Below are 12,704 nucleotides of genomic sequence, written 5' to 3'. Positions count from 1 at the left end.
GGGCCTTCGTTTTCAGGAGCACCGCGGTTGCCTGCCTCTCTGTATCTGCCTGTGAAAGCTGTTCATCCTCGAAAAGAGCACGCAGTACACTGAGCCTCATCGAGGAAAAGATGGATGTGTGTCAAGGGCTGACTAACTTTTCAGCATTGATTCCAAGGACGACAAAAACACGTAGGCTTAATCTGGTCAGCGCAGAGTTAATCACAGTAGCCCAGGTGGCTTTGGAGCAAACGTGATCCAGTCCTCTGGGAAACACTGTTCTCTCTTCCTCTGCTTTAGCGAACCTGCCTAATTGAGCAGCCTTAATGACACATCTGAGTTGGAATACCAGTCAATGGAAAAAAGAAGGACAGTGTTTCACTTATGAATATTCTTTTCAGTGTTCATTTGCACTATTTTAAAAGCTTTCCTAGGTTTTATGTCACTCTTAGACCATGCGGTTGATTTTTACCTTCCCCCTCAGTGCTTTACTGTGCTTATACCATGGTTTCTTTCCCTTGTCTCCAACCATTGTGTGGCACTTGTTGTAAACTTGCTTCAGCTTCTTCCTTGATGCTAAATTGAAGGTTGACGGAGGGAGTGAATGTAGTAGCTCTCTCTTTCTCACTTCTAGCTTGGCACAGCATGCTGAGGAGCTGAACGACGCGCTCTAAACATTCACTTTAGCCATTAATCTGCATTATTTCCTCTTTAGCCTACATTTGTTATTCAGCCACAGAGATGTAACTAACAGGAAGGGGTGCCTTGATTTACAGCTCGGTATGTGACATGGAGAAAAAAAAAACAAGTACATACTGTAGTATAGTCACCGCATATTGAACTATCTACACCCTTTCTTATAGGTCTTAAAGTCATGCAATGTTTAGTTAGCATGTCCCAAAAAGCATGATGAAAATGTATAGCCCGTATGAGGAATGCTTTAGTGGAAAGTGGTCCATCTTAACCACAAGAACTGTGATGGATCTTGGGTAGTTTACACTGCTGTCACAAGGATGGAATCAAAGGGGAGAGACGTGGTTTAGTTGTGCAGTTTGCTTATGGATACAGAAATGGGTAGGAGTTCTTGTTTTGTTCTTGCCTCGAGCGTCCTGCTCTTCCAGACTGGACCCCGATAAATAGGGTAAGCCCAGCCTGGAGGTCACGATGCACAGCGGTACCCCTTTTTTTTTTGCGTTGTTGTTGTTTATTTTTCACCCTTTTTTGTGTTATTTTCGGGCCCCGCTAACCTCACACCAGCACCTCCGCCCCCCCTCACCCGGGACCTTGACTCGAACGCGCCGCTCTTGCGTCCCAGGTGTCCTAAACCCTGGCCTTCTCTCACTCTTCCCTCGCCTCCACAGGAGACGGCTTCTACTTGGCGATCGGGGGTGGAGTGGCACAGCACAACTGGTGCCACATTCAGAACGTGCTGCACGACATGAAGTTCCAGTGCCGGCTTCTGGACTGCTCGGAGGACCTGGGCATGATCAGCATCCAGGGCCCGCAGAGGTGAGAGCACGGACTCTTGCCTGCTTTAATATCCCAATTCAATCCCTTCACCGCTGGGGAACGGCTCTGGAACGTGCTCTCGATGGGTTCTGCGTAGGCATTGGTGCTGATTGGATGAAAGTTGGAAGCACTCCAAACTCACAGGGCTCAGAAGTCGCCAAAAACATCACCCCCAATAACGTATGCGACAGAACATCCCTATCCCTGGCTATCTTTACATCGCTGCTTTCTCACCAGCACATCCAGAATCTAGCTGCACACAGGCTCTGGGCATGTTAAGGCTAGTTGGTTCTGTGTTTAAATACCCTTTCATAGACCTTTGATACATTGCTGTGTAACAACTGGGAAGGACAGTGGCAGTGCTTCACGAGGAAAGGCAGATTTTCTGCTGCTATGTCGGGGTGGCCAGTCCTGATCCTGGAGAACCCCAATCCAGCAGGTCTTAGGAGTCAACCTTACATCATCCATTTGTGAAGACCAGGAGTCCATGAGTTTCCATCAGTTTAACTCGATTTGAAAGATTTTAGATTCCTTACTCGAACAGATCATCACCATTCTTAGCAGGCCGAGTGGAATTGCTCTAAGTGTTCAGAAGTTAAGGAATTAAGGTCAATCTCGTGTGTAGGACCTGCTGGATTGTGACACCCCAGGACTAGGGTTGTCCATTCATGCACTGTACTGTCACTGGCTGGCCAGCAGCCCTGTTGAGTCCCTCGTTCACTCTCTGGACATGCCGGTTAAGTGGTTGACCCAGCACTGAGAGCACAGGGATATCTCCACCTTTTCATCTCAAGAGGATGGCAGGCCCTACTACCGTACATACTGTGCATGTTTAATATTTTCACGCTGTATATAATATATACAGTATATGGTAGACCTACTGCAGGTGGTTTGGAGTTTTGATTACTAATGTCTGGAGCTTTTATTGTTGGTAAAGGTCACATTAGTGACTGGAAGAAGGTCTCTCTTCCTTTGGGTCTCCCAGTGCAGCTGTCTGGTGGACCGTTTTGGTCATTTCATATTGCCGCTCAGAAACGGTGGCTTAAAAGAATGAAATCAATTGACTCTCCAGTAGGTGCTTGTCATATAAATGCCATATGGTAAGCGGATTTCTTTAAAACCAAGTGGTTCTTACTGCCGTGCATATCAAAAGCGCTGGCCGCTCAGGCAGGGGATATATTCAGCCTTCCATTCTTCTTTTCCCCACTTCTCAGGGTCTGAAAAGACGTTAATTTCCTTATTTAACACCGGCGCTGTGGCTTCGCAGTCAGATCCCGGGTGCTCCATCTGTCTTAGCACGTGCCAGCAGGAAAGCGGAAGGCATGCATATTTATGATCTTCAAACAGCGTTAACGAGATGAAAGATTCGATTTGTAGCCTTGCGAAGGCAAACGGTTAAACAAGACCCCACTGGGGAGCACAGGAAAGGCTCTCTTTGGAAAGGCACAGAGGGTAGTTCGCAGGAGGGCATGAAATGAAGGTGCTTCTTTGATGTGTGGGCACCAGCAAGAAAGGAGACTGACTTCCCTGTATCCCTGCTAATAGAAATAGCATGAAACAGGCCTATTCCTCTGGAGGTCACGGAACCAATTCAGCTGCTGAGATCCTTCTCCTTAACTGTCGGATGTCCCCCGTCTAAGCTGGGATGCAATTGGATGGTCCTGACCTTTTCGCATGACCTTGTCCCATCCTGCCCGGCTTTCTGCAAGAAAGTGCTGACGTTGATGCATTCCATATATATCAGTGGCTCCTCCGGTGTGATGGTAAAAATCTTTCCGGCCTCTCTGCACGCCCGAGCAATGCAGTTTTTACATCCGCGTGGAGGGCATTTCACAGTGATGGAAAGGGTGTGCTGGACAGTCGGATGCATTTGAAACAATAATAGAAGAAAGCAGAAATGTCAGATCCCATGTTTTGACACGTGTTTTGCTTTTAGCTGTTGGCATTGATCTTCACATTTAAAGTCACCGTGCCTTGACAAGACTGTGCATGCATTTTATGTGAAATTGCACTGCTTGTTCGCAGCAATAAGTTAAAAAAATGGTTTTTGGAGATGCACATTTTTTTTTTGCAAATCAAGGCTCTGGAGACTTCTTTTGAATTACTCCTCATTCATCTTCACCTACTAATAGTCCTGTTGTTGCTGCTGCCACTATTAGTAAGGGATCATTGATATGATTTGTCTTTTGAAAGGAAAAAGGGCAAAAATGACACTTGGACAATCTTTTTATTGAAATATTTATTCTCATTTGCCATGACCCCCACCACAAAAAGCAGATGGAAGCAGATGGGTTTTCTCTTCAGTCATCTGCTGTATACAGGTGAAAAATGTTTCTCTCCTGGAGTTCTAGCCTTTACAATTATTGCACAAATATTTAGTAACAAAGTCCTTAAAATTCCTTGAAGTCGGCCTTGGCATTGCACTGTGAGCTGACGGCGTTTCATCTTCTTGTTTGCTGTTGTCACTGCCAGAGGGGCTCTTAAACAAGCCTGTAAATATATTTAATGAGTTTTTTACATGACTTCTCCCCTCTGTAAAGTGGAGCCCCAGATTGTATAATTCCAAGGCAGACATGAATAAATGCATTTGCATTTGCACACAGAGCGGAGCTTACTTGAACACGGAGATGCCATACTGAATGATTCCTGCACACAGCCATTGCAGCGGAATTTGCATCGTTTGGCAGGGCTATGATTCATACAAGTGGTGGTGGATTTGGAGACAAAATGTATTTACATTGGGTTGCTGTAAGTGGAGCACTAATAACCCCAAAGCTCCACTTATTATTTTACAAGAGAAGGCACCTAACAAGCTCATTCTAATGGGCTTCCATTTTCATTCTTAAGGCTTGAGTTTTTGAGGCAAAATTCGAGACCGCTGGTCTCCCTGTTCTTCCACAGTTTTTAACTTGCCCTTTCCTGATACGTTCACATTTTTAGCTTTTATTTTACTCAACCCAGCTCCTGGGAAAGTTAAGTGCGGTCAATCCACAGCCTGTTTTGGCCTGGGTTTGTCGTGCTTATCAAAAGAAAACAGGACCGAAACAGCACATGCTACCAAAGCTGTTCCTGTGATTAGTCTGGTAAACCATGAGGAAGATCGCAGTGTGCTCAGACTTGCTCTCTACTGCTGTAGAGCAACCCACCTGAATTGTATGTAATCCTATTAATAAAAACCAAAAAGCATTAAAAAACGCTGACCAGAATTGAGTGCACTTGTACTGTGCATTTGCCACATAGCTTCTATTACCATTCCTGTGCATGCTTTGCTGTGATTAAACTGCACTGAAACTATTCCGACCACATGTGTTATATGAAGTTTCATAGCATAGATCCCTGTCAATAGCTGAGATTGCTGCCAACTTCACAGGGAAAGAGCATGCCAGGGATGTTATTGTACACTGATGGCTCTCTCTTGGTTTAAGCTCAATATCAGGGGTGCTGGACGTCATCTGAGCTGTGTGAATGAGCCTTCGGATGTGTGCCTGAGATGGTGGTTCAGTTATGAAATCCATATGCTACACACTATACACTCTCAGTTTCCAGAAATAAATCTCTCCCCCCCCCCCTTGTTAAAATGGTCCTGGAACCCTTACACCATTTAAACTTGTCAAAAACCATTCAATTGAGGCCCATCAGCCTGAACTGAAAAGGTCAACGTTTCGCACACGTGCATAATGGATTTCATTATGAAAAGGCTTTTTAATCTTGCAAATTCATTGAAAGGGGTGGCGCGCAGGGTCAGTTAATCAACCTTTTCTTTTGCTTTCCCTCAGGCCATTACTCAACATGTTCTGGGAGCACTCACACACCAGTAATCAGGCACATATTCCTGCTGGAGGAACCATGTAGAGGTTACCTGCAGGGAAGCAGTGGGATTTATAACCATTGTAAAACCACTAAAATTTTTAAAGGATATCACACCTTGGAGTGCTTGCGTGTATACTGGGCAGCTGTTTGTCTAGAAACATTTACAGTGTATCTGAAAGACAATGCTCTTTTTTTAAAATATTCTGTGTCAGTGCCGCGTTCCTTTTCCAAATGATCATTTATCCATCGACTGCTTATCTCTTAGACCGTCTGTTTTCCTCCTTCTTCTTCTCTCTTGCTACAAAGATGTGATCACGCGGCCTAAACAAAGCCAGCAGTGTCCGCAAAGGAGTGGGGCGCCACTTTGTAATCGGATTAAATCTCCTCGCCACAGATTCTGGTGGCAGTTCTCCATCCGCGGAGACTTGACGAATTTCAGTCGTAGAGCAGGCCCCCTTCGCGGGGAACGAAGCTTGTAATCCAAAACATTTTCCGTTGGCCTCACTCTGTCAATATCCTTGACAAGTTTGGCACAGAAGGAAAAATTGCTGTTTCATTTGTTCACATACTTACAGTAGTGTCTGTGAGACGGATGGACAACTGGAATGACAGGTGTCTCAATAGAAGGATGTCAAGTCAATATAGTCTTCCTAAGGCAAAAATAGATAAGCTGTATCTGTCGAGCAAAAGGAAGGGACTTCTGTCTGATCATGCCCAGGCCTCTGTGTGGTGTAAATGTTGTTGGTCGTGATATATCCCATTTAAACATGTGGTGCTTCGAACGGTTTCGGCGAACAGGACGAGGAGAGAAGGCATCTGGGTGAAAATGGACGCTCTGGGGGTTGTGTGCGTGCTTTCACCAGGATGATTCGCAGCAGACAGCGAGCGGCACGCAGTGTTGACAGGCTGCTGTGCTCCTCGGGCCCAGAAGGAATCCTTTGCATGTATTGATTTGCATTTTCACTGAACCACCACAGCCTGCCGGGTTCCAGCTCCGTTCCAAAACTGACGGGTTGATTGATTATCCCATTAAATCAGCCTTGCTGGGGGGTGGGGTGGGGGCTTCATTTTACAGCATTCAAATCTGGACAGGAAGCGTTGGCAACAGCCTGAACTGAGACTAGTATCCGCAATAATAGAACAGGCTGCAGTGTTCCACCTTTTCACAGGAGCTCACCTGACTCTGCTTTGGATTTGCTTCAGGAAGCCAGACGGTTATTTAATCATTTAAAGGAGAGACTGTAAAATTCCGTGTGCATGACTGCTCTGCCCAGACTTAGGAGAAATGTGATGAACGTCGTCCGGAGAACCAGATGGCCCGTTTTAAATGTTTAACACTTATCGGTTCGAATAGCTTCTCCTGTGAGATGCTTCTATATTGCGTGTGCAGTGTGCATGCCCTCCTGTGAAGAGGTTGTTTTTTTTTTTAATACCCTTGCACGACCTTCCAGTACTGGCTAGGTGAAGCATGAAAACCCAAATAAAACCAGAAGGAATAGTGTCTCTGGACTGGAAGGGCTCTGTGCTCTTGTTTTTGGGGGTGGGGGCAGCATCACTAGTGAAAACTCTTGGCGTTGGTTCAGGCCTTTTGTTCTTTGTGGACTTGTCTCCTCAGCCGAGCTGTCCTGCAGGACGTTCTGGACGCTGACCTGAGCAATGAGGCCTTCCCCTTCTCAACGCACAAGCTGGTGAGGGCAGCAGGACACCAGGTAGGTGAATGGGCTTCCAAACTGACCGCTGTTCCCGGCTGCCCGGTTCTGTCCCGATTTTCCAAAGCTTCGGCTTCATGGTCACTCTGCAGGCTCATTGGCGTTGCACCTTTTTTGATTCTGAAACGATGGCTGGCTCTCCCACCGCGGGGCGAGGTCTTTTGGCTGCAGCACTGTGGGTGTGTCCCTGCCTTTCCCCATCCATGAGGGGAAGTGTTCCTGTTGCGGAGCGCGTCGTAGCTTGGAATTGTGGGCCGTGGCCTGCCGTTGCCTAGGATACACAGGCAAGGGCGGTGAGGTGCTCTTCGTGGTGTCTGAGGTAATGGGGTGTGAGGTGTGCTGAGGGGGATCCACAAATGCTCTGACGCTCCACCTGCAGGTTTCTGTCTCGGGGGAGGGCAGGTGGAGGAGAGGATTGTCTCCTGAGAATATTTTCTACGACTGGAGGGCAGAGATCCCCTTTGGAATGGTTCTCATTTCCTGTGGTTTCCCGAGTCCAGCTTCTCCTTGCACTTTTTCACTTCTCCGGAATGATAAACATCCCATCCAGTTCCGGATTGTTTTAAAACTATGGGGGACTTCCTTTTACAATGATGGGACAGGGGGTGGGAGCTAGTCGTTGAACCCATCTCTGCTGATGTTTTGGGAGCTGACACTTTCAGTGTCTGCAAAGGAACAAGCAATAGGTATATTCCACGCTGAAAAGAGAAGAAAAAAAACAAAACGTTTCGGCTGTGGAGCCTTTTGGACACCCTGAGAAGGCTCCAAAGCCGAAACATTGTGTTTCTTCCGAGTGCGTAATAAATCTTTACTTGTTCCTTTGCAGCCTATGCGTGCTGACACAGCTCCCGATTTGAACGACTTTCATTACCTGCCTTGCTCACTGGACGTTTCCTGTCATTGGTGCCGTGCAGCATTTTGTTTGTTCTAAATGAAAGCCCATGAGCTGGAACTCTATTGGAGAACCAGTCTGCAGCCCCAGAGACTGGAGGTGCACCTGCACCGGAGTGCTTGGTATAAAATTAAAATTTGATTTTAATTAAAATTTGATACAAAGAAGGAGGAAAGCAGGTTCTTTGTCTCTGCTGCTGCTGCTGCTGTTCCTCTGTGTTCCACTATGGGAGGTAAATGGGAAAAGACTGGCATTCAAAGAAGTGTCATTTTATTAAATGAATTCTCTTCTTATTACTGCCATTATTATTATTATTATTATTATTATTATTATTATTATTATTATTTAGAAGGCATTTGTAGAGGTTAAGGAGGTGGCAGTGCAATCCATCCAAGTATGGAAGAGATGGAGAGCTAGGCACAGTTAAGTGCTTAGTTTAGGCTTGTTTTGGTGAGTCGACACCACCAATACATAGTCAAAGACCAATTAAAACAGAAGCTTTAAGGGCATCAAGCTGACAATCGTGAAAATTGATTTTTATTTAGCACTCTATACACACAGTGGTAATTATAAGCGGGTCTGGGTCCCAGCCTTTTTTTTGCGATATGATTTATTGATCCTTTGGTGTGGCTTGTTAACAGTGCTGATATTTAACCCATTTGAAGAAGAAATAGGAGCAGTTGACTGTAAACACTAGACTGAAGAAAAGCACAGAATCTAGACTTCTGTCACAGACGTAGGAAGGGAAAAGCTTTTTATGGGGTGGCTGCTTTTTTGGCCTCTTACTTGTCAGACATAAAGACAATGACGTTTTTTTCCAAACCTGTGCAACACTCTAAGTAACACCCTGAGGAGCGGTCTGTTAGGACACGACTGTGTTACCTACACCATGCTTAGTGGAAATGGATATAGGGAGAGGCAGTCTGAAGGTTGAAAAATGACAAGTCCCAGGTAACCTTGGAGAGGGGGAGGCGGGCTGTAGAGTCTGAATTATTGATGAGCCGGAAGACATCAGGTTTCCAGTACTTTGCAAGTGCCAGATAGAGAGGCTGGGGCAGGTGATGAGTTGTAATCTGGGCTGACATTGCAGGGAGTGAGTTTGGTGCTCCTGCATTCTGTTGTTACAACTTTGACCAAGGACACGTTTTTCACAAGGCCCTCAACCTCTCTTACAGCACCCATGTTACTTGCTGTTGAATACAAAACACTCCACTCAAAGTGCTTTACAGGTAATGGGGAATCCCACTACCACCACCAGTGTGCAGCCCCACCTGGATGATGCAATGGCAGCCAGAGTGCGCCAGTCCGCTCACCACACACCAGCTCTCAGTGGGGAGGAGAGCAGAGTGATGGAGCCAGTTCAGAGACGGGGGTTATTAGGAGGCCATGATTGGTAAAGGTCAAGGGGGTGAAATTTGGCCAGGACACCAAGGTTACACCCCTATTCTTTTTGAGAAACGCTCTGGGCTTTTAAATGACAACAGAGAGTCAGGACCTTGGTTTTATGTCTCATCCCGAGGACAGCAACGTTTTACAGTAAAGTGTCCCAATCACTATACTGGGGCATTAGGACCCTCACAGACCACAGGTGCCCCCTACTGGCCTCACTAATACCTCTACAAGCAGCATTCTTAGTTTTTCCCACGAGGTCTCCCATCCAGGTACTGGCCAGACTCACAGCTGCTGAGCTTCAGTGGGGCTGCTAGTTGAGAGCTGCAGGGTATGATAATAGCCACTGTCTGAGGTATAATATGGATTCTTGTGATTTAATGCATGAGCAAGGGCTGACCAGTGAAAGGAATCCAGGGTTTTTACTGCACTGGTCCTCTATGTGGGTCTCAGTGGTCCACAAAACCACTCTAGGAAAGCTTTGCCCCTTGTTCTGATAAACCAGAGCCAGCATAAAGTACTGGTTTTCAGGAACTTCCAGATGATGTAAGGAAATCATTCTTCGTGCAATGGACAGATGGCATCCTGAAAGAGTTTCCATTGAGGCCATTCCATTGATGCTGTCCCTGGCTTGCTTTCGCTGGGACAAAGGCAGTGGTATGAAACGCGTCCGTATCTGCACTGCCTCTCTCTGCCCAATTGCACTTTGACAGTTTGTTTTATATCCGGCTTCCTGTAGGAATGCAAATTGCGAGAGTTGTCGAAATATCAGTTTTAGTGATTAATTTATTTTTTTATCCTGCACGTTCCTCTGTAACACTGATGTGAGTCAGTGTAATTTTTCATTTTATAGAATACATTAACTGGTAGGTTATATATTAGTCTGTGTTTCCTAATATAGGAACCGCTTTTAGTTTTGCAAGCAGCTTGAAGTTATTGATGGCTGTGATAAGCAGAGGTTTTCAGTATCATCGTTTTGGAGGGCTGGTGTGTGTGTGTGTGTGTGAGCTAAGGTCATTCCCTGCACTATTAAACTCCCCAGCTGCGTACTGTTGTGGCTGAGGATGGGATGGTCTGTTAACAGCACGTGGAAGATCGCACAGCAGTGGAGAGTGAGACTCGGAAATCGACTGCTTTAGGCTGTTATCCTCCACCTCAGTGGGGAAAAAAGCTATCACTTCCGAAAAATGTAGAGAAAAAATTTTCTTTTTTTTTGTCCGTTTATATTTCATTTGTTCCTTTGATTTTCAATCCTAGTTTTGTGCTTCAAAGTCTTTAAGAGTTTATTGTGGCAATTCCAAAACCTACAGGACATAAAAAGTGCTTTTGAGCAGCCAGTCAAAATGAAATCTAGTAACATCAGGGCACTGAGATCAGATCATATAATCCTGTGCTGCTTTATACTTCTGTTCAACTATTATAGTTAAGATCCAGTATATTATGACATATTGTTTTTTTATTTTATTAGGCTGTTTTTTGTGGGAGTATGGATTAGGTAGGATATTGATTGTTTCTCTTATAGTACTGAAGAGAACATTTATTTCCATATGCAAAATAAAATCAATACATGCGTGTTTTCATCCTGGCAGCAGGCAAAGGAACAGTACAGTGTATAACAAATTAGAGGTACAACTCCATGAGGGTCTGGCCTATTATCAGATATCTTTGGTTTTCAATTTGAAACCTCATTTTATCCAGTTCTAGCAATTAACAGCTTTTCTGATGAATTCCCTGCAGGGAACGTTTGGTGTGATTATCTAGAGAGTTTTGGGGAATACTTTGTGCAGGTTAGACATCCTCTTGCTCATCTCCAGCTAGTCACAGACCCAGATAAACAAATTTCTTTAGCGCTGGACAGCTTTCCATTAGAATTAAAGCCATCCAAATGTACTTTTTTAGTAGAGCATTCAAGTGCTCTCTTTTGGCAGAAGATGCAGTTTTTCATTATTTAGTGGGTTGTGGAGCAGCAGAAAGCCATAAAGACTCTGCTCAGTGACATTTCTGTGAGCTGAGAGGAGAGGTGCCTTGATCTATGCACTTCAGCACATTCTAGAGGCAGGGCAGTGTGGATAGGAGATTATGGTGGGGTTCTGAGAGGCAGAGCTTTCAGTTGGGTGACCTACAGTACAACCTCCTGCTCATTGGTTTGAGAGAGCCAGTACTAAAATAGTGATATACTGTACAGTAGTGTCTGTTGACATTGACAATGGGCTGCACCATTGCCTAGAGAAACTGAGAGACAGCCCATTGCACATGTGCGCCAGTAAAGGAGAGCTCATATGCATGCAGCAGGAAAAGAGAGCTCATACACAGTACAGTACAGGTACATGCACCAGTAAAGGAGAGATCATATGCATACAGCGGTAAAACCAAGATCTCCTATACAGTACATGCACCACTGAAGGAGAGCTCGTATGTTTTTGTGAGACAGCGAAAGCATGTTGGTTGACATTGCTGCCTCACAACTCTTGGATTGTGGGTTTGGATCGTGTTCCTCCCATGACCACTTGGGTTATCTGCAAGTGCTTTGGTTTCCTTTCCTCCAACCTCCCAAACATGCAGGCTGAGTTCATTGTTGTCTCTGTATTGTCCCTGTGTGCGTGTGTGTGTGCTCTACACCCTTCATGACCCAGTGATGGGGAGATGATGTTAATATATTTATCACTGTATTACCTAGTGGCTCCAATAAATACCTCAATCTGCAAATACATAAGATGGATGAAGCAATAGGATTCAACATTTAAACAAGATACGCAACACATTTTTAGGCTGCGAGGTGTCAAAATACTCATTCAGTATTTTTACATCCGTTAAAGATAAGCAACTGGGAGTGCTTGAGATTTGTGTTATTATTGTCATCACATTCTTGTATCAAACCCCTTTATGCAAGAAAGGAAGGCTCTGAGTTCCATGTGCTAGTGAAAGGATTTATAATGCAAAAATATATGTAAATGTATAATATATAAAAATGTTTTACTTGCCAAGGACTTTAAATGTCCTTTAAATATCATAGTGCTGGATTTCTGTTTATGTGGGCTGCCCGTCTGCTTAAAACTATGGCTAGTCTAGAACTGCACATTTCGTATTACTTAGAAGCATTGTTGCCTTTTCCTTTGCCAAAACGTGTTCATGCCCCTCTTTATGCATTTGTAAGCTACTTCCACAAGGATATAATTATATTGATGGCACCTCAGTTTCTGTGGTTACACCAGAGCTTTCAGATTGACCAGCAAAGAAGTGGCTGATATTTCTGTAGCTCCGTTTCCTTTTAAAAGTGTAAGGTCTCCTGCGTGTCTCGGACATGAAGGGGTACTGAGCCATGACCAGCTCAAACCCTGATCATGGCACTAGCTGACTGTGACTGTAATTCCTCCACAGCACAGCTGGCTCAGCTTGGCTCATGGGAAGGGGGGTCG

The 12,704-nt window shown here is 45.0% G+C and overlaps 1 protein-coding gene across 6 annotated transcripts in view; it reads left to right on the top strand.

The window, feature by feature from the left end:
- Positions 1 to 12,704, top strand: part of sardh (sarcosine dehydrogenase) — a 135,138-nt gene that overhangs the window by 103,741 nt on the left and 18,693 nt on the right. For all 6 annotated transcript variants that reach the window (XM_069183264.1, XM_069183262.1, XM_069183260.1 and 3 more), the window contains exons 16-17: positions 1,341 to 1,488; positions 6,914 to 7,007. In XM_069183264.1, coding sequence (XP_069039365.1) covers positions 1,341 to 1,488; positions 6,914 to 7,007 — 242 coding nt within the window. The remainder of the gene's footprint in view (positions 1 to 1,340; positions 1,489 to 6,913; positions 7,008 to 12,704) is intronic.

Source organism: Lepisosteus oculatus, chromosome 24, assembly GCF_040954835.1.
Source record: "Lepisosteus oculatus isolate fLepOcu1 chromosome 24, fLepOcu1.hap2, whole genome shotgun sequence".
NCBI lineage: Eukaryota > Metazoa > Chordata > Actinopteri > Semionotiformes > Lepisosteidae > Lepisosteus > Lepisosteus oculatus.
Note: the sequence above shows the minus strand (reverse complement) of the source record. Positions and strands in the feature narration are given on the sequence as shown.